Consider the following 24174-nt stretch of genomic DNA (forward strand, 5'->3'; position numbering starts at 1 on the left):
AGATGGGATATTACAATTTATAAAATAGAATGGGGATTCACAAGAGGAATACACCATATGTAGACAATCAGGAAAGGCTGTTACCTCCTGCTGTTAGCACAGATAATTGCACATACTAAATACTTATATTAATTGCTCATTGTTTCTCTCAACAATCCAGTGAATTAGTAATAAAGACAGAGTCCCATTTATTCCAAAATCCAAGCAAACTTCAAACTTATTCATGAGATATTTATTAAAATAACACATTTAGGGAAAAAAATCAATACAATGTATACATCATTACTGAAAACTGTATACCATCATACAAAAAAGGATTTTGTTTTGGGAGACTGAGTTCTAATTTATGGCAAGTTTTCAGAAATAAAACCACAGAACAACACGATCTAATTAAACCTTAAAGACTGGCATGCTGAGCAAGGAATGTTCTTATTCTTTGTAGGAGTTCCTTCTTTACACTGTCAGGTACCAGGGCTGAAATATAAAAATAAAACCATCAGAGCAAGAATATTCTAATTAATACATGCCAATTTAAGACCTGGCATACCAATCAGAGGAATTTCAGATAGCCAACATAGTTGAATAAAAAGAAAGTGGATATACACAAAATTTAAAAAGTGAGGGGAAGGGTGAACTGGAAAGGATGGGAGAGAATGTTGAAAGGGGTGCCACTGATTACGATGCACTGTATTCACAAGCTTCTTTGTTGAATGGCAACTCCTTCGCACAACTTCTTAACAGTAATATAAAAATGTATATAAAAAGTAAAAAGCAAAGATATTTGAAAAAGGGTACATATTTGCAATTTCTTATTTTAATTATTTAATACTTAAATACATCACACATTGATGAGAAGAAAAGACAAGTTTTAAACAAGGTGTGCAGAGCACCATTTAAAAATACACAGGCTTTATGCATTTATAAGATTATTTCTTTGTTGCTTTGTATGTCCTTCCCCCACAGTATAACCCCTGCTTTCACTGTATTTGATGTAGGTATAATTTGTGGAGGGGAAGGGGAAAAACAAGTCGTTTAAATAAGGATACAGGTGGACCCGTTGCAACAATGAGAAGTACAAGTTGTCATGTCTTAAAACGAACTTTACAACTTTGGTGGGGGGAGGACTTGATAGGGGGGGAGGGGAGAGGTTGGGAAGGGATGGGAAGGGGAAACAAAGGAGGAGGCTACAATGCTTGATAAGAAATGTACTCATTATCTTGCCCATGTAATTGTAACCCCTCTGTACAGTATTTTCATAATAAAATATAAAAAAAAGAAAAAAATACACAGGCTGTACCAAATTGACAAATTTGATTTACAACATCTTATAATAAATCAAGATAAACAATTCAAAAAGACAGAAACTTGGTACACTATCTTATAGAATAGGATCGGATAACAAAAATGAGCAAAGATGATGATGAAAGAAGAAACAGGTCTTAAATATGATGGGTTCAATCTTAGCTTCCAGATAGCTCGTTCCATCAATCAGATAGACTGAAATGCTACAGTTAATAACATGACTGAGAAAAAAGTCATTCTTGTTAGCTAGTGGAGGTACATGTTTTGAAAGGTAATTTGTCAACTGAAATAATGAGTGTACGTATTCTGAGCAAGCAAAAATGTAAAATTCTGCAACAAGTTACATTCATAATTTCTTAATTTTGACCTATGAGCTTGTACTACCTAAAATATTCAACAAAAAAAAATTGAAAGAAAAAAAATCTAAGTATAAACATTTAATATTGTCTAGGGGAAGGAACACAAGATACAGATTCAATATTTCTATAAAAAATTATGTAAATACAAGTCAGGCTGGAGATGTAGCTCAAGTGGCAAAGCACCAGCCTTGAATAAGAAAGAGTAAATACGGTGCCAGTGGCTCATGCCTGTAATCCTGGCTACTCAGGAGGCTGAGATCCAAGGACTGAGGTTCAAAGATAGTGCAGTAGCAAAGTCCATGAGACTCTTCAACTAACTAGCAAAAAACTATAAAGAGAGCTTTGGCTCAATGGTATAGCACTAGCCTTGAGCAAAAGAAATTCAGGAACCGTGAGTGCCCAGGCCCCGAGTTCAAGCCATGGTAGAGAGAAGAACCATACAAAAAAGGCATACAAACCAAGTTAGGCAGATATTCCTTACACTGTTTAGTTCAAGTCTACCTATAAGGAGACTACATGAAGTTCAGAGGAAATGTAACCAATATATATGAGTAAGATTTTATTTTTCATTTTTAGATGGTACTGGGAATTGAACGTAGCAAGCACTCACATTTGACAGGAAGGTATTCTTCTCTACCTCTAGTCCCTCTGAAAAAGTTCTAAACTAAAATATGGTGATTGGAAACAGGTTGGTTGTCTTGATGCAAGATGTGACTATCAATAAAAAGCTCAGCAAGTGTTACGGGTAACAAAACAGTTCTGCATCCTAATTTTACTCGTCGTTATGAATGTGTACAAACTTCAGGAAACTAGACCCTAAAAAACTAATTTTATCTTAGGGTAATAAAATATGTCTATGCCTGACAGTAAAAGAACTAAGTATACCTAAATATACACAGGAAAATTTTCTTTGCTTATTCTCTAGCAGAGAAGCTGCAATACACTGATGTATACAAAATACAAATGCTGAAGCAGTACAGGATAATTTATAGCCCGTACAACATATTTCTAAACAATGTGAACAAGTGAAGAATTACAAAAAAAAGCAAAAAAAAATTCTTACATATATATTTGTAAGAAAAAAATATTTTCCTTTTTCTTCTCTTGAGACATGAAGAAAACAAGCAGGTTTTGAAGTTGTAAACAAGCTTTAAGAAATTGTCATAGAGGACCACAGAAGTTTGTAGTTCTGTATCAGTAGATAGCAGTTCAGGAAATCAGTGATCATAGTAATTTTCAAACATATTTGGTCACTTATAATGTCACTACATCAGAAATGACAATGATGTGGCTTCTGATCATGTGTATTTATTATATACTATCACTATTACTATTTCCTATCTTTCCTTTGCCTTCTGTAAGTAGGACATTAAAGAGATAAACCAAGAAAGTGCCTGCATTATGAGTCTTAAATATGGATTACCCTGAACATGAAATTATAGAATCACTAAATCCTTAATTAGACATTCAAGGAGAACACGTTCATTTATTTTTAATAAGGAAAGAGATAGTGGAACAATGACACATGGGCTGGAGTAAAACTCTAAATTATTAAATATTGGAGTCAGGCCATACCTGTTAATTCCTAATTTGATACTACCATCTATAAAATCCTGCATTAAAAAGAAATACCTGTCTAAACCATGCCAATTTAAAATAGTATAATGTTTTAGAGTACAGACAAGTGTTATATCTATTATCTCATTCATTACTTGAACTGTGGGAGAGGCAGGCAGACAACTGCAACTCTTCTTGTATGAAGCAATGTAAGCACCCAAATCATTATAGAGTGATTTTCCTAACAGAAAGAATACTTGACTGTAACAATAAATGTCCATAGCACATGTCCCTTTGACACAATTTGCACTCCTTACCTCTGCCTTTTGGAGTGATTTCAGCCACCAAGTCATCAACAGTAACGTGTTCTAGTCCTTTTTCTTTAATTACCTCTTATGCAAAAGCAAAAAACAAATCATATCATTTAAAATCATTATCTGTAAGAAAGATTTTCATAGAGGAAGGGTTAAAATCATGTTTTTTGAGTGTAAATTGGTCTTTAAAAAAAAAAAAGAGGACACTTCTTTTTTTAAAGAATTTTCTAGTTTAAAATGATAAGTTTTTATTCATCTTCTAGTGAAATAACCTGTAACTGCAACACTTCAAATAAACTTGAACTGTAACACTTAAATCTAACTTTTGCAGCAGGCTGGAAACTTTTAACAACATTTTAAACATTATCTGTAAAATTTCTTCTTAAATATACGTACTATACATATGTATATATATATATATATATATATATATATATTTAAATTTATGTATGGAGATTCTCAAACAAACAAACAAAAAACCCTATTATTTGATGTTAACTTCTGATCCCATAGCTTTAGGTTAAAATGTAGAACTACTTTTTGCTCCTTTTCCTTCTCGGACTAGGCCAAAACAAACGTAGGATAGAATTTAACTGATATTCAACAATCACAAAAAATCTAATAGAGTAGACATTTCTTCTACTTCAAGGGAGAGGCAATAAATTTAAAGATTAAATAGCTCATTTGAACATGAGTTAAAATCCGTTATAATCTTTTTTTTTTTTTGCCAGTCCTGGGGCTTGAACTCTGTCCCTGAGCTCCCTTTGCTCAAGGCTAGAACTCTACCACTTGAGCCACAATGCCCCTTCCGGCTTTGTCTGTGATTAATTGGCAGTAAGATTCTCCAGACTTTCTTTTCATGGTTGGCTTCCAACTGTGATCTTCAGATCACAGCCTCCTGAGTAGTTAGGATTACAGGCATAGAGGCATGAGCCACCAGCAAAAGGTTCAGTTCTTATCTTTTACAATTAAAGTCTGTAGGAGCTCAAAGTCTGTGCTGCTTCCTAATATGCCAGTAGCCCTCTCACAGTTAGTGACAGTCTCTCTCTCTCTCTCTCGTGTGTGTGTGTGTGTGTGTGTGTGTGTGTGTCCTGAGGCTTGAACTCAGAGCTCCTGTGTGTGTGTGTATATGTGTATGTGTGTGTGTGTGTGTGTGTGTGTGTGTCCTGAGGCTTGAACTCAGAGCCTGGGTGTTGTTCCTGAGCCACTTTGGGCGTGTGTGTGTGTGTGTCCTAAGGCTTGAACTCAGAGCCTGGGTGTTGTTCCTGAGCCACTTTGGGCGTGTGTGTGTGTGTGTGTGTGTGTGTGTGTGTGTCCTAAGGCTTGAACTCAGAGCCTGGGTGTTATTCCTGAGCCACTTTGGGCCTGTGTGTGTGTGTGTGTGTGCGCGCGCGCGCGCGTGTGTGTGTGTGTGTGTGTGTGTGTGTCCTAAGGCTTGAACTCAGAGCCTGGGTGTTGTTCCTGAGCCACTTTGAGCTTTTTTGGTAGACTCAAACTTTTCTGCCAGCATGGATTCAAACCTAGATCTCAGATCTCAACTTCCTGAACAGCTAGGATTGCAGGCATGAACCACAGGCACCCAGGCTAGTCTCTACTATTTATATTCATAGAAGCCATTGCAATAGGATACATGAAAATATACAGAATTTTAGGTGGGTGTGGTATTTTATGCCTAAAATCTTAGCAGCTCAGGAAGAAACATGAACTGAGGCCAGCCTGAATAAAATTTCACAAGACTCCATCTCAACTAATAAATGGATGGTGGTATAAGCTTAACAATCCAGATATAAGGAAACATGAAACAGAAGGATCATGATCCAAGCTGGCTCTGGCATAAATCCAAGACATTATCCCAAAAAATAAAGCAAAAAGGGCTCATGTACAGTGGCTTAAGCAGTACAGTGCCTCCCTAGGAAGCTCAAATCCTAGGGTTAACACTCCCAGTACCTCTAAAATATCAGAATTCCACTACTCCAAAAACCGATCCAGAAAGGAGGCTCATCTCAGTGATACGTGAATCTATCAAGTGGTACCATCATCAATATCCAAGAATTTAACAAGCAGTTTTTTAAAATAAGCATTAATTCTCTAAAAGCTTTTGTACATGATTTTTTTCAAGGTAACAGAAACAGGAGAGACAAATTCCTCTTAGTCTGCCAAGCTCCAGCCATTAATTTTTTATTAAATGAAAACACATTAGGAATACTTGATACTGGAAAACACAGGAGTTTACTTTTTTGATGCCAGAGAAATCTTAGTGGTCAGGCCTCACTTGTTTTAAGGGAAACAAAGATTTCTAAAAAACTTATTTTGTTTACATATGTTACTAACAAAGAAATTATTGTAAGATTCTATTTCTTTACAATTATACTTGAGAAGTCATACCTTAAAATGCTCATTATACTTCTTTCTAGTTAACCCCCAACCTACCCAGTTCAAAGCAATGGAACTAGCTTATCTTCTAAGTAAAACTGATTACCTTTACAGTGTGCCTTCAACTGATCCTTCCAGCCACATTCAATTAATTTAGCTCTCAGCAACTCTTTGAGGCTGTTGAAAAAAATTTTTTTTTTCAAATTAAATAACAACATACAATATTATGGATAAGAATGTTTGAAGCAAAGATACAACTGTTCGATTAAAAACTTCCTGCCTTTCAATTTCAAGACTTTAACTGAGACCTAATCTGGGTTCTATCAGTTCTTTGATCTTATGCAAGTCACTTAAATCAGGGTTTTGAATTAAATTTGGGCCTAACATGAGGGACAAAATTAAATGGGGAGGATATAACACTTCTCAAAAATCTTGTGCATTTTGTACAACTGCTAGAGCCTTATCTCTACCATTACAGACTGACTCTCCTTATTTTAATAACTCAGTTATTAGCATGCCTATAATTTTTATTAGCATTATTTTCTTTCTAGTGATAAAATATTAGTGTATAGTCCAACTAACGGAATCAATAAAATATTTTGTTATGTCATACCTACCCTTATAAATCCTCAAATCAATCATTTCTCAGTTTAATGTATCAGATCCCAAACAGATTTTCTCTGCCTGCAAACTGTTCCTTTTGATATTTCTAGACATCTACAATGTGTCATTTTCATTATATCTTAGGTCTTTCAGTACCATTAGGGTTCATATCCAACTTTCTATTTTCTTCCACTCCTCTTGCTTTTCTCAAAATGACCTTATTCCTTTGGTTCCTTGGGCTCGATCTTGGGCATTCTTCACTCCACTCTCCTTGTAATACCTAATCCATGAGTAAATACTACAGGTTTCAGATTTAAAATGTTAACTACAATTTAAATGTTTCTCACCATCTCTGCTATTAATACTCTAGTTCACAGTAGAGTCCAGATTATTACCCAATCACTTGCTTCTTCCCTTGTGTACTTTATTCTTCACTTATTACACCAAATCCTCTAGTGCCTTCCCAATTTACTTAAAACAAAATGCCAGGTCTCTATTACAGCCTACGTAAAACTTGATGATCTGACTTCGCCCCAAGTATGCTTGTGATTTTTTTTTTCTTGCCCATCTTGGGGCTTGAACTCAGGGTTTAAGCACTTTCCCTGAGCTTTTTTGCTCACAGCTAGCACTCTACCTACTACTTGCGTCACAGCTCTACCTCCAACTTTTCTGGTGATTAACTGGAGATACAAGTTTCATGGAATTTCCTGCCCTGACTAGCTTCTAACATCCATCCTCAGAGCTGAGCCACCTACGTAGCTCAGAATAAAGGCATAAGCCACCCACTAGCACCCAGCTATGTGCTTGTGATTTTATCTTCTTTCTCCCTTATACAACATATGCAGTTTCCACATATAACTCAATAATGCTAGGCAAATTCAAAACCTGGAATTTTGTTGGCTTTTAACTGTGTGAAGTATCAGCTGTCTCACTTACATGCTTTTTTCTTTCTCTAGCACTAATCACTACCTGACATATTTACTATGATTTCCCTCCCATTAGAAGTTTACAATTCATAAAGGCTGGGGTATGGCTCAAAGAGTTGAGCACTTCCAAGTCCTAAGTTCAAACCTCAGTATGGAAAAAAAGATAAAAAGAAATTTCCTGAAAGCACAAATTCCATTTTGTTTACTACTCTATCTATAACACTAAACAAGGTATGGCCCATAACAGAAATTCAGTAACATCAGCTGTATAAATTAAAAACAAAAACAAACAAATAATGAGTATAATTCCCTATACTCATCATTAACAATACTATCCTTCCAGTCAACCCATAGCTCTGCTCTAGATATATTCTTCCTAAAATCAGAGGATGTTTCTTCTTCTATTTTTTAAAATTAAGGTTTCCTTTCCATTCTTCTTCTTCCATTTTTACTCACCAAATAATTTTCTACTTCCTTTTTTTTTTTTTGCCATCTATCTTGACCTTTTCAAGTTTATCCCCAACAGTGACAAATAAAATTCCTCAAGTATAAATGATGTAACTCCCAACATCTAAGAATAAAGTCAACAACAGATGTTTTTGCAAACACTGGCAACTGTCTCACTGCCCTTTGACAGGAAACAAACAAACACAAAAACCCCCAAAACCTTTGTGTATTGATCTGGGCAATTGTTCTAGTGACAGTAGCATGAGGAAGGTAAAGCTGGTCTTCTAACTCATTTATTACCTAAGTTTAACAGTAATCATGCAAGGCCCTTTGCAGAGGAAGATTCTCTGATCTGGTAAAATGTAAATTTTGAACTGCAATTCTCTGTTACTTGTGAGAAGGCTCTGTTTGAAAATAAAGTAAAAGGGAAAAACGGAGAAAAATATATTTTGACAACAATTTTTGAGTACTTACACTGGATGATATAAGAAGCAATTGAAAACCTTATGTATTTAATCCCATTGGTTAAGCTAATCTGAGTTGCTTCTTTTTATTCCAAGCAAAGAATGCTGACTTAAAACATATTCCTCTTGTCTGCTACATTTTTCATATTATCCTCATTTCCTCTTATTCTGTAGTCCCACTCATTGTCTCTGAGTGTATATAATCTGTCCCATCTACCTAGAACATTTTCTCCTTTATTGATTTAGAGAACTCCTTTCTATCCCAGTATCTCTTTTATTACTGAAATCTTACACAATTAACTTGACCCACAAGTAAAAATGGAAAGATTTTGTAAACTTTGTTACTTTGTGTTTTTTGGTTCTCCAATCACTTCTTTGTACTTTTAAATTTATTCTGCAAATATTAACTTGGCCAGTTAGATGCCGGGCATAGCATTAGATGCTCTGCTGCCATGCAACTTAGTATTATAAAATGGATGACAAAAAACTAATAGTAAGCTAAAATGTAAAATGGTTAAATGCTACAAATGAAGAAAAAAAATTGCTCAAAATAAGGGAAATAAAAGTATTTTGGAATAAGAATAGCATGTGATGATCAAGGTTAAGAGAGCCTGATGCTGGGCATAGTGGCACGTGCCTGTAATCACAGATACCGGAAAGGAGAAAGCAGAAGGATTTAAAGATTATGGACAGCATGGACAAAACGTAGGAAACTATCTGAAAAGCAGGAAGTTTGAAGTGGCTCAAGCCTGTAACCTTGGTAGAAAAGTCAGTGAGAGTCTCCTATTAACCAGCAAAAAGCTAGATGTGAAAGTGTGGCTCAAGTGGTAGAGGGCCAACTTTGGGCAATTAAGCCAAGGAAGAACACAGGCCAAGAGTTCAAGTCCTACTGTCAACACACACTCAGCCCCTCCACCCCCAAAAGAATTTGGTAACTGAAACTGGGTCTATCATGTTTCCTTCCTGTTAAACCTGGGGAACATATCTTCAATTGTAGTTCATTGGCATTTTTTTTTCTTTATTATACATGTTTTAAGTATAGTCATTTCCTGCTTATCTTTCTAAATCATCCTTTTAAGTTTGCAATGTTGAACAGATCTAAACTATTTTCATATAAAAGTCAGGAATAGAAACTATTAATGATCTCAAATTTTGTAATTCCACTAACATGTTTTGTTTCTTGACATTTAGATTTTATAATTATTAAAAACTATAAAACGTAATTTATTAACACAATTTTAGTTACTTACCGCTCTCTTTCTCCAGTTTCTATTAACTTTTGGTTAATCGCTGCTCTCATCTGCGCATCTTTGTTCATCTTGCTAACCTAGACATCAATAAGTGTTTTCAGATACAGAAATTTACAAATCACTTTTTTCTAAATCTCCCAGGCAAGTATCCTAACACTTTAGTATTCTACCAACTGCAAGAGTGATAAATTTTAAGTATTAACAATGTCATTACTCTTAATATGATTTGCTGCATACTAAGATAACATATCAACACTCAATATACTACGTCTTTCCCCTATGTGCTCTTTATTAATGAGTCTTTAGATAATATTAAGTATCACTTTAACACTTAGTAAACATTTAAGTGCCTGTACTGGGCTGAAAATTTATTTTTGAAATTACATTTAATCCCCAAACTCACTGTTACACATTAACATAACTTATGTTTTAAAGATGAGAAAACTGAGGCACAGAGATACAAAATGGTTAAAGCAGAATTTGAACTCTGGGTTCTCTGACCCTTGAAGCCCCACTTTATTGAACTGCATCAGAACTGACTGCTGATCCATTTCTGCACCTTAGGTACATTCAAAATTCAGGGAAGCCATATAATGTAAATATCAACGAAAGATGAGACGGTATTAGTAAAGGAAAAAAAACGACAAAAACAGGGAAATGGTAAGAATGAGTACTTTACTCTTCATTAGGGTGTACCCTGCATTAAGTGGCTACACTACCTATGTTATCAAAAACATTTATTGTGGGTGGGGATAAGAGGAAACAACTCTCAAACGAATTCTTAACTTGTGTTTTAAGGACATTCAAGTTACTTCTCATCTGTCACTAACTCGACTCTAATCGTTATCTCCTATCTCCCGTCCCAAGTCAAAGTGGCAAAGACTTTTTAGAGTTGTGTGTGTGTGTGTGTGTTGGGGGGGGGGGGGTGGGCAGTCAAAGTGGCAAAGACTTTTTAGAGTTGTGTGTGTGTGTGTGTGTGTGTGTGTGTTGGGGGGCGGGCTGGGGTTGGATAGGGAATCGGGAAGGGAGGTTGAAAAAGAAGTAGGAAATGTTCTGCCTTTGCAAACTGGAAGCTAACATTTTTCAAAGTAACTACAAAATGCTCGTCAGTTCCACGGCAGGAATATTGAACTTGATTTCGCCTCAAGCCCCCCAGATCCAGATCGTGACCTTGGACAAGTCACTTAATACTTTCAAGGCCTCAGTTTTGTCACTGGTTAAAAAAAACAAAACAAAAACAAACAAACAAACAAAAAAAAACACCCGGGCGCTAGGGGTTCCCTCCCCGCTCAGACGTTCTCGGGAAAATGCACCCAGGCGGGGACAGCTGGAGAGGCGGGAGGGAGGAGCCAGAAAACAAAGCGAGGACTGGCTCCAGGCCAACTCCAGCAGCACGCCCAGTCGGAGAGCCCTACAGGCCCGCGAGCGAGCGCGGGTCGGGGAAGCGAACCAAAGACAGTACAGCGAAAAGGAGCCTGGGCCGGGCCCGGGTCCCGGCCCTGAGGACCACGGGCATAGCTCACCACCATCACCGCGGGCGAGGGCCGTCCCTTCCCAGCGACGAAATGACCCTTGCGCTGACGACCGTTACCTACCACACTCTTCGACTGCCCGGGACTTAGACCCTCAGTAGCTCGGGCACCTAAGCACACAGAAACCTAGAACACGCATTTCCGGGGCGGGGTCTGGCCACTCTGCCTATAATGTGAGAATTTAACTAGCGCGGGCCGCCTCCCGGTCGCTCAGCCTTCTGGGTAAGTGAGTCCAGATCCAGCCCTCATGCCGGGGCGACAAGCCCGTAGAAAACTACATAGCCCCGAATGCATCAGAGTCCGCTCCCCCTCCCTCACACGAACACTACACTTCCCGGTATGCACTTTGCGCCGCAGTGTGTGCTGGGATGGGAACCACGCCGGCTCCCCAGCCTCAGTTCCCGGAGCCGGCGCGGACCTTTCAACCAGAGCTCTGTTAGTTCTTAGGCCGAGACTGTAGCCAGCGATGGAGGTGGCGGCTAATTGTTCCCTACGGGTGAAGAGGCCTCTGCTGGATCCCCGCTTCGAGGGTTACAAGCTGTCTCTCGAGCCGCTACCGTGTTATCAGCTGGAGCTTGACGCAGGTGGGAAGCGGCGGCTCCCCCAGGCCCTGGGTGCCCCCCCCCTTTCCGCTGCACCCCCTCACCTTTCCCGCGTTTTCTCTCTGACTAGGGCAAGCAGGGTCACCGTGGCCGCCCCTACGGCCTGCCCGGCTGGGGTGCACCCAGGGTGGCCGTCCCTGGAGAATGGTGTCCATCCCAGGACCCTCGCGAGCCCCCCCTTTGCGTCCTCCCGCTCCTCTTGGCCCGTCGGGTTCAGAGGTCTGGCACGCGGCTGTGTTGCCTGGGCCCCGGCTGTCTGTCTGCGCATCCCTGGCCTGGCCCTGCTGGGGAGAAAGTCCTGGACCTTGTTCCAACTCCGAGCACCTCGTTTATAAACGTGTTCCCTGAAAAGCCACGCCTCCTTGGTCAGTCCCCAGTTGTTTCCTCTGACGCAGAGCCTTTTCTTGTGAGAGAAATTCTCCTACATTCCAGTTCTGTCATTTTCGAGTGTCCAGGTCCCGCGACCCTCAGGACGGGTGCCCTCGCGGCCATCGCTACGAAGTTTGTGAGGGGGAGTGATGTAGTCACAACACTTGTGCTTGTTTTGGCTGGAATGTTCCCATCCTGTTTTCACTGCGTACAGCTTTATTTTCATGACTGGCCAGAGATACGAACTTTTTAGTGCAGGCCCCAGCTGATTCTGATGCCTGTCGGTAGATCACACTTGGAGAAATACTGGTCAGGGTCAGTACGTGTTACTGTATCAAACAAGTGTTTATTAATTTGTTGATTAAATTCAGAAATATCGCAGGCCAGTGTCGAGATACATTTTGAGGATATCAAGGTGAGTATTACATAACAGGAAGAAAAGTTTAAATAATTATAATGTGAGAAGGCAGTGGTAGGAATGTGAAAGGCTTCCCCACGAAAATCACTCAAACTCTTGGTCACATACAAAGGAAGAGAGTAGCAGGTAGGCAAGAGTAGCAACTGGGAGGAGCAACAGCACATTTTTATAAGGCTGTGTTCATGTGGAACACTGTTGTGGAAAGGGTTAACATTTACAGTTGTAGCTGAACAAACAAAGGAGAGGAAAACTTCATGCCATTTGAAGCTGGCAACTACCTGCTTCGCCTGTTTTTAGGTATAAGTCTGTGTCACCTGTGGGGAAGGCTGCTTTTGCTTTTTTGCTGAAGATGTAAGGTGGGCAGACTGGGTAAGAACATGGAGAATGTATGTGTACAACATGCAGTGGTAAAACTTGAGTGTCTTTCCTAAAGCAGCCTGTGGAAATCCGAGAAAGATTCCTGAAAGAGTTGATACTCTCATTGAACTTGCAAGGATAGGCAAACTGGAGTTGACTCATGAGAGAAGATGAACTTTCTTTAGATGCCTTTCATTTCCTTTCTTTCTTCTCCCTCTCCCAAATGATTTTTGTTTTGTTTTGTCTCCAAATCAAAAAACAATACTACCATGTTTAGTTAGTTAATGCATTCAAACCCAAACCCAGAATTTAGTTGTTCAATATGAAAGGATTATTGTTGCTTACCAATCTACAGGTCAACTTGGTGGTTGTTCTAGTTCTGGCAAAGCTCGTTCTTGCATCTTGGTTCATTTATGGGTGTGCTAGGCAGTTCTCTTTTTGACTAGACTTTGTCCTATGTTGGGGTTCTGCCTGTTTAAGATGATTTCAGATGATCTCCACTTGACTCATCCAGTAGCAGGCTAGTGCAGGCTTGTTGCCCTAGCACATAACAGCACTTAAGTGATGTTTACTTCAAATTTGTTTCTGTGCCATTCCCCAAAACAAGTCAAATATCAAACCTAGATTCAGTGTGGGATGATTGTACTAAAGGATACTCCAGAAGGTATAAAACTTGGGACTGCTAGTGCAGATCTGTATAATGGTTCCTGTTGGAGTTATTTTCAATGCATTTGTTTAGATCTCATCCAATTTATCCATAAATGCCCCGAGTTCCAAATTAGGGTACCTACATTCTCATCCAAATCATAGTTTTTGCATTCCTAAAATATAGTAGGCTCCTTAACAGCTTTCCTGATTTTACTTTAGAACCTCTTCCCTCTTATCGCAAGACTGTAAGTGTAGCTTTTAATTTTATGTTTATTTGATGGGTATTATACTGAGACTTCTATGAAAACTCTATGGTGTTTCTCTTACTATGCTGTCCTTAGTTCTTGACACATACTAGTATTCAATAAGTTGAGTGAGTGGAGGATATTTTTGCATTCTTAAAATCTCCTGAGCTCTTTGGGAAATATAATTCAATTGTTTGGAAACTAATTTCATTAAGTCTTGCTTTTATGTTTTGTTGGGCTGCTCTAGAATGGTGCTTAGACTAGGGATATTTGTAAATGCTGTCAAGGCAAGACTGACTTGTGTGCTCTGCTCAGTATTCCATAAATTACGTGTTTTGTTTGTTTGTTTTTATTTTAGCTGTTGGGCATAGTTCTTTCCTAACCTGCTGTGACCAGCACTGTACTATCTAATCCTTTCAAGTGTGTGTGTGTGTGTGTGTGTGTGTGTGTGTGTGTTTGTGTGTATGTGTTTGTCGGTCTTGGGGTGTGTTTGTGTGTATGTGTTTGTCGGTCTTGGGGCTTGAACTCTGGCCCTGGGCGCTGTCCCTGAGCTCTTCAGCCAAGGCTAGTGCTCTTACCACTTGAGCCACAATGTCACTTCTGGTTTTTTGGTGATTAATTGGAGATGAGTCTCATAGATGTTCCTGCCTAGGCTGGCTTTGAACCTGGATCCTCAGATCTCAGTCTCTTAAGTAGTTAGGATTACTGGCATGAACCACCAGTGCCAGCTTCAAATGTTTTTTTATCTCAGATGGTTTCCACAAACACATGACCTTGGTACTAGGTTAAGTCCTTGAGAGGGATCCTCTTCATATCTCCAAGGTTCTTTCTGGGCAGCTTTCCCTTCTACTACAGATTTTAAAATCAGTATCTTCAACTTAAAGATTTTGCTAAATTTGACCTCAGTTTCTTCTCTTTGTGTTGTGTCCTGGAAATTTTTCAAGGCAATATCCTGGGACACAGTATGGTTCACATTATTTGTGGTCTCTTTAAGGATCACTAGTCTTCACTGCCTGATAGCTAGTTCTTAGAGGCTATTGTTTAATGTAATTTTGTCTCATTTATTTTACTTATTAGTTGTTTCTAATGTGTTTCTTTGTGTTTTATGTACATGTTTGCAAGTGTGTGTGTGTGTGTGTGTGTGTGAGAGAGAGAGAAAGACAGACACACACACATACACACATATACACAGAGACAGAGACAGAGACAGAAACATTTCACCATAGTTAAATGAAGGAAAAGGGGAGCCAGGGGAAAGGATATTACCTCTGATAAGAGGTAGAATTGCAAACATATATGGGAGAATTAACCTTGGAAAAGAGAAGAGGAGGGCTGGGAAGGTGGCTCAGTGGTAGAGCACTTGCCTTGCATGCCTGAGGCCCTGGGTTTGATTCCTCAGCACCACATAAGCAAAAAGAAAAAAAAAAAAGCTGGAAGTGGCGTTGTGGCTCAAGTGGTAGAGCGCTAGCCTTGAGCTGAAAAGCTGAGGGACAGCGCCCAGGCCCAGAGTTCAGGCCCCATGACCGGACCCAAAAAAAAAAGGAAAAGAGAAGAGGAACAGGGAAATCAGTACTTATCATTCTTTGTTTAAATTTTTTTTTTTATTGTAAAGGTGATATAGTAGTTATGTAGTAAGGAAATGAGTACAATTCTTTTTTTTGGGGGGAGGGGTCTGTTGTGGGGCCTGAACTCTGGGCCTGGGTGCTGTCCCTCAGCTCCTTAGCTCAAGGCTAGTGCTCTACCGCTTGAGCCACAGCACCACTTCCGGCTTTTTTTTTCTGTTTATGTGGTGCTGAGGAATTGAACCCAGGGCCTCAGGCATGCAAGGCAAGCGCTCTACCACTGAGCCATCTTCCCAGCCCCATGAGTACAATTCTTGTTGAACATTGTTACCTCCTCATTTTCTCCTGCTATCCTCCCCCCACGTGTAAAATATTGTGAGTATCACTGTTGCATTGGTTCACCCTTTGTCTTTTGTCTCACCATTTCTATGATTTCCCTTTCTTTCCCCAAATCCGATAAACTTATATACAGTACAAAGGGTAATAAAAAAAAATGTCAACAGCAGGTAAGCCAATGGAAAAATAAAAACAAAAAAAGAACTGTATACAGTACATTAAAAAAAAAAACACTTTCCATATCTTGTACTTAATTTCTATTAGCATCATTTCTTAAGGTGAGGGAAACCAGGCAGCCTATGTTTCTTTGGGTCTGTCTTACTTCACTTACTATGAATTTTTCCCAGTCTTTTCATTTCCTTACAAATGAAGAAATGCCGTTCTTTCTGGTGGAAGCATAGAACTCCATTGTGTATATTTACCACATTTTCTTGATCCATTACATTATATGACAATTCCATAGGGTAAACACATGAAACTTTACCAGGAAGGAAACCAGAAAAGGAGGGGATGAGAAAGATTAGCTAATTTAAAAGACTAATCCTGGCACAGTTTTTATAATGATCTAGGTAGTCTCTCCCCTCCACCCCCAAATCTCCCCAGCTCCCAGCAGAGAGAAGAAAAGCTAATATTTAGGTTATCTGTTGGCACTGGGGCCCAGCTCACAGTTATCATCCTAGCTACTCATGAGGCTGAGGTCTGAGGAATGCAATCTGAAGCCAGCTCAGACTGGAAAGTCCATGACTGTTTCTCTAATTAATTACCTGAAAGCCTGAAGTGGAGCTGTGGCTCTAGTAGTAGAGCAATAGCCTTGAGCAAAAATGCTTAGTAACAGTGCCCAGGCTTTAAGTCAAACCCCAGTACTAGCACACACATACACATTAAAAAAAAAAAAGAACAAATGGACAAAAAGATTTAGGCTATCACCTGAGTAAAAGGAGGGAGGAATCCTGTAATCATAAATCTCATAGCTACCCATAAGGAGGAAGATAAGATAATGTTGTAATCACACAAACCCCATATAAAATAGTTTCATGGGAGCTTGGGTCTTCTCTATTCCATGAGTCTTGCTTCAGAACTTATTAACAAGAATTGTACTTTTTCATTTTAATATTATACAAAAGCAAATAGGAGAAGAGAACTTATTGAGTTGGTTCTAAAAGATGTAAGGTTTAAGAAGTGACCTTTATTCAGTTAATGTTCATTGCTTCTTCCATCTTTTTCAAACTAGTATACTAGTATACTGTGTACGTATTTGGTTGAGTCATTTAATTGGTGTCAAGACACTGACATTTCATCTGGTTCAATATAATAGTATATTTTGAGAAAACAAATAATAAATAACATTAAAATTGGAGTTGGATCTGTTTTACTTCAGAGTATGTCCATATGACTGCCGGCTAGTTATATGGAGTGTGGATGAACTTTTAACTTCTCTGCCTTGGCCCTTGGCCTTGAACCACTGTCTCCAGATCTCAGCCTCACCATTACCCAGCAAAAGCTATAGATTTGAGGCTCTTTGAGAATTTGGTAGTTCTCTTTCCTATTAAAAACTTGTAGTTTTTGAGATTTTATTAGGATTTGAGCAAAGAAGACTCCTTGTTTGACCCTAAACTCATTATATAAAAGACAGTGATAAAGGTTTTTTTAAGCAAAGTTTATTTCTAAGGAAAGATAACATTAAACATTAAAACATTTTCCATACTGGCTTCTCTGTAGAAAGGTTCTTGTTCAGCTATTTCAAAGATCCAAATACAGATTAACTCCTTGTCCTTTCTTTCTTGGAAGGGTTCTACAAAAGACCTCTGTTTTAAGCTGTGCCGTATCCTGGACACTGTTTTTTCTTTCAGCTCTATCTGCTTCCTCTGTCTTTATACCAGGTACAACTTTTCATTTCTTATTTAGGGTACGAAACAGCCTCCCCCTTTTCCCCCCTTCTCTCTCTGTGTTTGTGTCTCTCTCCCTCCTTCCCTCCCTCCCTTCTTCCTTCTCTCTACCCTCTCCCCTTTTCCTTCTCCCCCTCTCCTTTTCCCTTCTCTCCTCCTCCCTGGCCTCCTCCTCTTTCCCTTTTCTTCCTCTCTACCTATCCCCCCTTCCTCTCCCTCTCTCTCTAATGAGGCTTGAACTCATGGCCTCCCATTTTCTAGACAGGTACTTTTACCATTCATCCTTGCCTCCAGCATACCCAACAGAATTAGTACAAAATAGTGGGTTTTAGAAAATAGTAAGCTTTTAGATACCCTATACTATGCAGAGAGCAGTTGTAATAAGGGGAAAAGCTAAGAAACTTCTACTTTGTCCAAGATTAGCCACAGTTCTTTGCCCAGATGTGAAGAAAATGATTTTTAACATTGTTTAATATAACTACTTTGGCCTACTGTTGTTAAGCATAATTTTGTATTATCAACTTTCATCCACACAGTGGTGCTAGAAGACCAAGAGTTGATCATTATTTCCTCCTAATCAGAATAATATGTATTTCTAACCATTCCTTATAAACACTTTTTCAAGTTAGACAGCAAGTTTCCTTAATCTCTATCAACTGTCATTAAATTATGATTTTATACTTCTCGAATATTTCTGGTTTTGTTCCAGTTTTTTTATCCACATTGTAATGGTAAACACTTTTTTGGGAGTTTAAATCTGAACATTATTCTCCTGCTTAAAAATAATGAATTCTTATTACAATAAATTTATCAATAAGGAACAAAGACAAGGCATTTCATGATTAAACTCCTGTCCATATCTGGGCTTCATTCATCTCTATCTGTTCTTTTTCTGTACATAGCCAGTATGGCTTTCTTTTTGCATTTTGAATATGTTTCCCTTAATTTTGCGTAATTTTCCTTTTGCCTAGAATAAGTAGAGGAATGTATGTGGAAATGTAGATAATCCTTATTTTTCCATCCCTCTTAAGTCTTTGCTCAATTCTTAGAAAAAAGCTTTCATTAATCTCTCCAAGTAGATTAACTCACTATTTTATGTGATCTTATGTTACTAATTTTTCTTCATTGCATCACTATAATTATATTAAACTTAGATAAATTATGTAACATTTATATAATTAGTTATTCTCCATTTTCTTACTGGAAAAATGCTAAGACTGTGTATACTTATTGCTCATCACTGTGTTATTGGTGCGTAAGGAAATATTTGCTAAGGAAATGAGTGACTAAATCAAGTTATCTGGAACTTAAGTATTAGAAGTAGGAAAGATGAATATCCTGAAGAAAGAAGAAAATAGTTGCAATTAGAGTACCCCAAAGTAAGCATTATTTTAAGGTAATGTATTGGCTCAGTGTATAGACATGCCTGTCTGTCTGTCCATCTGTCTATCAGTCCGTCCACACATCCATCCATCTTACTGAGACTGTAGTTAATTCTAGATCATAGGCCTTAAGCTATAAGATTTCTTTACAACGTGGGGGAGGGAAGGGGGAGTTGGGGAGGAAAGGGATGGTAGGGGAAAAACAAGGGAAGAGGTAACAATGTTCAATAGGAAATGTACTCATTACTTTACTTATGTAACTGTAACCCCTCTGTACACTATTTTTACAATAAAAAAACATTTAAAAAAAAGACTTCTTACCTTCATGAGAGGACAAGATTATTTCAGAGATTTGGAAGTAGTGGAGAATACTGTTTTGTAAGTTATTGAAGGAATCAGTTTATATTTACTTTTATTTACATAATGGTATATAAAGACATTCTCTTTATTCTTTAATGTGTGATAAAGATCAATAATAGAAGTAAAAACATTAAAAAATTTATGAAAGTAGGTTTATTATTTGTCCACTGGAAAGTCTTTTTTTCTGTAATTTCTCTTATTCATAATTATGAGAGATGACTTAAAGAAAAGAGAGCTAGGGCATAAAATGCCCTCTATGTTCTAAATTCTATAAAGGCTTGACTGTACTGTTTTATTTACTATCCTCTATACACATTGCCTGACAGGTACCCAGAAATTATCTTTGAGTGAATCATATAGTGAATTCTCTGACAGCTAATGTGATTGGTATTGGTTAGTTTCTTTGCCTTGTAGTCATTCTGCAGAAAAGAATGATCTGAGGTAAAATACTTGATGATTGATTGTGTTTATTTCTTTGCTTTTTTGTATTTCAGCTGTGGCAGAAGTAAAACTTCGAGATGATCAATATACCTTGGACCACATGCATGCTTTTGGAATGTATAATTACCTACACCATGATTCATGGTACCAAGATAGTGTCTACTACATTGATAACCTTGGAAGAATCATGAATTTAACAGTGATGCTGGTAAAAAAAATATATGTGATATAGTAACTTACCAATTAATTGATCCTTTAAACTTATCTTTGGATCTAATATCCAGGGAATTGAGGTACACATGCTTTTACTGAATGGAATCCTTTCATTAGTGTATGTGAGATTCTGTATGTTTAATTCACTTTTCTTTTGCTGTTATTTATAGTTATTTCTACCTTTTTACTCCTACCACTAGGCAACTGGAAATTATATATTAGTATTAATGTACTTGTTCAGGCTGTTTTTCTTATGTGACATATTATCCTCAACTATAATAATGAATTTGTCTATTTTTACTTTTAGTTAATTTTTGCATTATGTACTTTTAACTATGTTAATTGACCACAAACATTCAGATTTGCTTGGTCCACTATGAATTGACCTTTAACATGAAATATTTATCTGTAGATAGGTTATTGTGAAATTTTTTTTTTTGGGTGGGGGGGGGGTCCGGTCATGGGGCTTAAACTCTGGGCCTGAGTGCTGTCCCTCAGCTCTTCAGCTCAAGGCTAGCGCTCTACCACTTGAGCCAGAGCACCACTTCCGGCTTTTTTCTTTTTGCTTATGTGGTGCTGAGGAATCGAACCCAGGGCCTCCATGCAAGGCAAGAGCTCTACCACTGAGCCACCTTCCCAGCCCTAGTTATTTTTGTTTTTAAAATTAGTGTGAATTATTTTATTTCCTTTTTCTTTTAGCTTATCAGTATTGTTATTTTTATTTATTTTATTTTATTTTATTTTATTGTTCGTCCAGCTTAACTCCAGGCCTGGGCACTGTCCCATGAGTTCTTTTGCTCAAGGTTAGTGCTCTATCACTTTGAACCACTGTGCCACTTCTGGTTTTCTGGTGGTTAATTAGAGATAAAAGTCTCTTGGACTTTCTTGCCTGGGCTGGCTTTGAACTACACACTCCAAATCTCAGCTTCCTGAGTAGTTAGGCTTACAGGCATGAGCCACCAACACTTGGCAGTATTCCTATTTTTAAAGTATTTTGGCTCGATAGTGGCAATGTTTGTCTTTTAATTGGAAGGGCTTAGTATAGTTATATTTACCTTAATTACTGATATTCATGTTACAGTCTTGGTATTTCTATTTTAGTTTATCATGTCAGTTCTTTGTGACTTCGTTTGCTTCAGTTTCTTTGTTACAACCTTTTGTGGAGTTGCTTAACTGATTTTTTATTTTTGCCAGTCCTGGGGCTTGAACTCAGGGTCTGGGCACTGTCCCTGAGCTTCCTTTGCTCAAGGCTAGCACTCTACCACCTGAGCTACACCACTACTTCTGTCTTTTTCTGTTTATGTAGTACTGAGGAATTGAACCTAGAGCTTCAAGCATGCTAGGCAAGCACTCTACCACTAAGCCACACTCCCAGCCCCTTAAGTGATCTTTTAGAAAAAGTTTTAGAAAAATTTTATTTGACTTTTTTTTTTCTTTTGGCTTTGTGTCTGTCTGTTAGTATTGCTAATTCAAATGGTCAGTGTACAGATTATAGTGTTAATTCTTATTGCATTCTCAGTCTAAAAAATGTGGTCTATTTATTGTATAAAATTCTTATAATAATGTAGTTCCTTTTACTTTACCTCTAATATATTGAGTTATTTTTGAACTTTTTCACATATTGTAAACTCCACATTAAATCATTAATGCATTTTCTTTAAACAACCATTCATTGATAGCTTCCTAACTGCTTTCTGTTTCTGCCAGCCCTTTTGTTCATTGCAACTTTAAAATATCTTATTTGCTTGTCTCACTACTTTTTGCTTAAATTAATATTTTTCATGACAAATGCACACTTTGTGTGTGTGTGTGCACGAGCGTGCGTGCACATGTGTGCCAATCCTGGAACTTGAATTCAAGGCCTGTGTGCTGTTCCTGAAGGTTTTTGCTCATGGCTAATAGTCTACCATTTGAACCACAATTCCACTTCTGGCCTTTTTGGTGCTTAATTGGCAATAAGAGCCTCATGGACTTTCCTGCCCAGGTTGGCTTTGAGCCACAATCCTTAGATCTCAGCCTCCTAAGAAGCTAGGATTACAGGCATGAGCTGCTAGTACCTGGCTAATATCCACACCGTTTAATATATAATTTTAGCAGAGGCAAGGCATCCATGTGACTTTGAAAAATATAGTTATAAAAATAGTAAAGTCTCCCTGAGCTTATCTTTCATCTCTCTTGTCACATTTTCCCTGCAACTTCCTTATTAGTTTCTTGTTTATCCTTCCTGAGGTGCTGAGGGTTTTTCTTTATTTGCTTTTGTAAGTATGATGATCAACCCATTGTCAACTTGATTTGACTAAGAAAAATCTAAGTAAACTCACATACTTTGGCTACATCTGCAAAGATGTTTCCAAAGAGGCTTAGAATATGAGGGCTCTGAGCAATTCATAGTAGCTAAACATAAGTATAAACATTCTTTGCTTTGCTTTCTTTTAGGTCTGAAATTGGGTCTTGAACTAGACACCTGTTGCTTCCACTCATTGGCTGTCGCACTACTAACTGAGCCACACCTCCAACCTCTAAACAAGTATTCTTGTATAATAAGCTTTTTATCTTGCCATATATAGTTGACATGCTTTCTTTCCAACCTTGTCTTGTCTTCCACCTCTTATATACTACACTTTAGCAATTCTAAACTCTTCTAGTTCTTTAAACATCTCTATGTCCTATTATTACTAGGCTTTTTTTTTTCCTCCACAGATCATATTCTCAATTCTGTGGCAGGCAGCTTTACTTAAAGAGCCAATTAATCATCATTAAGGAAGCATGTCTTGAACTCCTCCCTCTGTTGCCTCTGGAATATTCATGCCATTTACTATTGTAATTACATGTGCTATGAACTTCCTGTATGCCAAAGGTTGGTAAATTTTTTCTGTACAGGGGCAGATATTTTAGGCTTTGTGGGGCCAGTTAGTCTCTTGCCATGGCAATTTACTTTTGCTGTTTTAGTGGAAAAACAGCAATAGATGATTGTAAATGAAAGAGTGATGTGTTCCAATAAAACATTGATTGCAAAATCATGCTGTAAAGCCAGCTTTATGTGGACAGCACCAAAGTCTGCTGCCAGCTCTAGCAATAACCAAAACAATTTGGGGGTTGGCTGCAGTGGCCTGCAAGTACGTGTTGTTATTGAGCAGGATAAATTGAATCCTGAGAAACAAATTTTGGGGTGGCTGTGTGCAAGATTCTTGCCTCTGCTGAACTCTGTCCCAAAATGATTTTAAATGATTTCAGATCTTTGGAATTTTTACTCTGCATTAGGTAATTCCTAAGATGCCCTAAAAGTTATTTTGTCAATTTATATTGAAATCAGTTTATAACTATAGTTCATCTTCCAGCATTTTCACATCTATCCCAACCTCTCTCACTCTCTATATCTTTCTGATTCTATATTCACATATATGCATTGAATAATATGACTGCATTCATTTCTTTTTAGTGATATTAAAACCATGCCTTCCTTAGCTCCACCCTTACACAGGTTTTTCTGACCATATGTAAGTTTTTCATGTTATTTTGCTCTGATTTTTGTTTCTAGTTCTCATTGTAAACTAGACTAGAAGCAGCTAGCAATGCTAAGCAGCTAGCAATGCTAAGCTGCCTTGAAATTTTCTTCATTATAATTCCATCACTTTGAAGCTTGGTGTCAGTCAGTCTTAGGGCATGAACAAAATGTAGACGTGTTATCCCACAATGTAACATGAATGTCCCAGAATCTTTTTTCCTAATGAAACCTCAACATTCCTATCTGTCTTTGTTTTACTGAGCTCACACCAGAATCATCTATGCTCTGGGCATTCTCTAGCTCATGTTTCCAAATGTTTTCCCAAAACTTCTCAACCATATTGTCAGGTGAAATCAACAACCACTTCCTTAGTTCACAATACCTTTAGAAAACTCTAAAGGAACAGAACTAATAGAACATATACACATATTATAAATTATAATTTTAAAATTATTAGATGGGCTTACTTGATTGGAGGCTAGTTAATCTAGCCATGGTTATCTGTATGTTGGAGAAGCCATTTGCTGCTCAGTTCAAGAGTTAGGAGCCTCAGAGAAAGGACTAAAGATGTCCTAGTCAAGCTGAAGGCTTCAAAACTGCTTAGAGTGTTACTGGTGTGAGTGAGAAGTGAAAGGTTGAATCTGTCTAATGTGTATTGAAAGTGGCAGCAGCAATAGATATACTTGTTCAGGAAGATTGAATGGTGCTGCCCACATTCAGGGT

The 24174-nt window shown here is 38.0% G+C and overlaps 2 protein-coding genes across 3 annotated transcripts in view; one reads left to right on the forward strand and one right to left on the reverse strand.

Moving 5' to 3' along the window:
• Nucleotides 1-210: 210 nt before the first annotated feature.
• Nucleotides 211-11278, reverse strand: Eny2 (ENY2 transcription and export complex 2 subunit). Of its 2 annotated transcripts, none has more exons than XM_042673096.1 (5): nucleotides 11191-11278; nucleotides 9596-9672; nucleotides 6012-6082; nucleotides 3536-3610; nucleotides 211-474 (listed from the first exon to the last, which is right to left on the reverse strand). In XM_042673096.1, exons 2-5 carry the CDS (start codon nucleotides 9661-9663, stop codon nucleotides 398-400), a joined length of 291 nt encoding a protein of 96 aa, XP_042529030.1. In that variant the 5' UTR covers nucleotides 9664-9672; nucleotides 11191-11278; the 3' UTR covers nucleotides 211-397. The 2 variants fall into 2 exon arrangements, with proteins under 2 accessions (XP_042529030.1, XP_042529029.1); XM_042673095.1 differs by having other exon boundaries at nucleotides 11119-11261.
• A 219-nt stretch (nucleotides 11279-11497) lies between these two features.
• The window catches only part of Nudcd1 (NudC domain containing 1), a 45518-nt gene continuing 32841 nt past the window's right edge, over nucleotides 11498-24174 (forward strand). Inside the window, exons 1-2 of the mRNA XM_042673105.1 lie at nucleotides 11498-11711; nucleotides 19787-19941. Of these exons, the coding sequence (XP_042529039.1) occupies nucleotides 11594-11711; nucleotides 19787-19941 (273 nt within the window). The 5' untranslated portion in view covers nucleotides 11498-11593. The remainder of the gene's footprint in view (nucleotides 11712-19786; nucleotides 19942-24174) is intronic.

The sequence above is a fragment of the Dipodomys spectabilis genome, unplaced genomic scaffold (assembly GCF_019054845.1).
Source record: "Dipodomys spectabilis isolate Male_0828 unplaced genomic scaffold, ASM1905484v1 ptg000783l, whole genome shotgun sequence".
NCBI classification, from domain to species: Eukaryota; Metazoa; Chordata; class Mammalia; order Rodentia; family Heteromyidae; genus Dipodomys; species Dipodomys spectabilis.

Bases quoted from the DNA above. Each gene is read 5' to 3' on its own strand.
- Eny2 (XM_042673095.1), bottom strand. The intron at 3,611-6,011 runs GTAATCAGTTTT...CTTTTGCATAAG, and splicing joins GTTGAAGGCACACTGTAAAG to AGGTAATTAAAGAAAAAGGA. The intron at 475-3,535 runs GTAAGGAGTGCA...TTTATATTTCAG, and splicing joins AATCACTCCAAAAGGCAGAG to CCCTGGTACCTGACAGTGTA.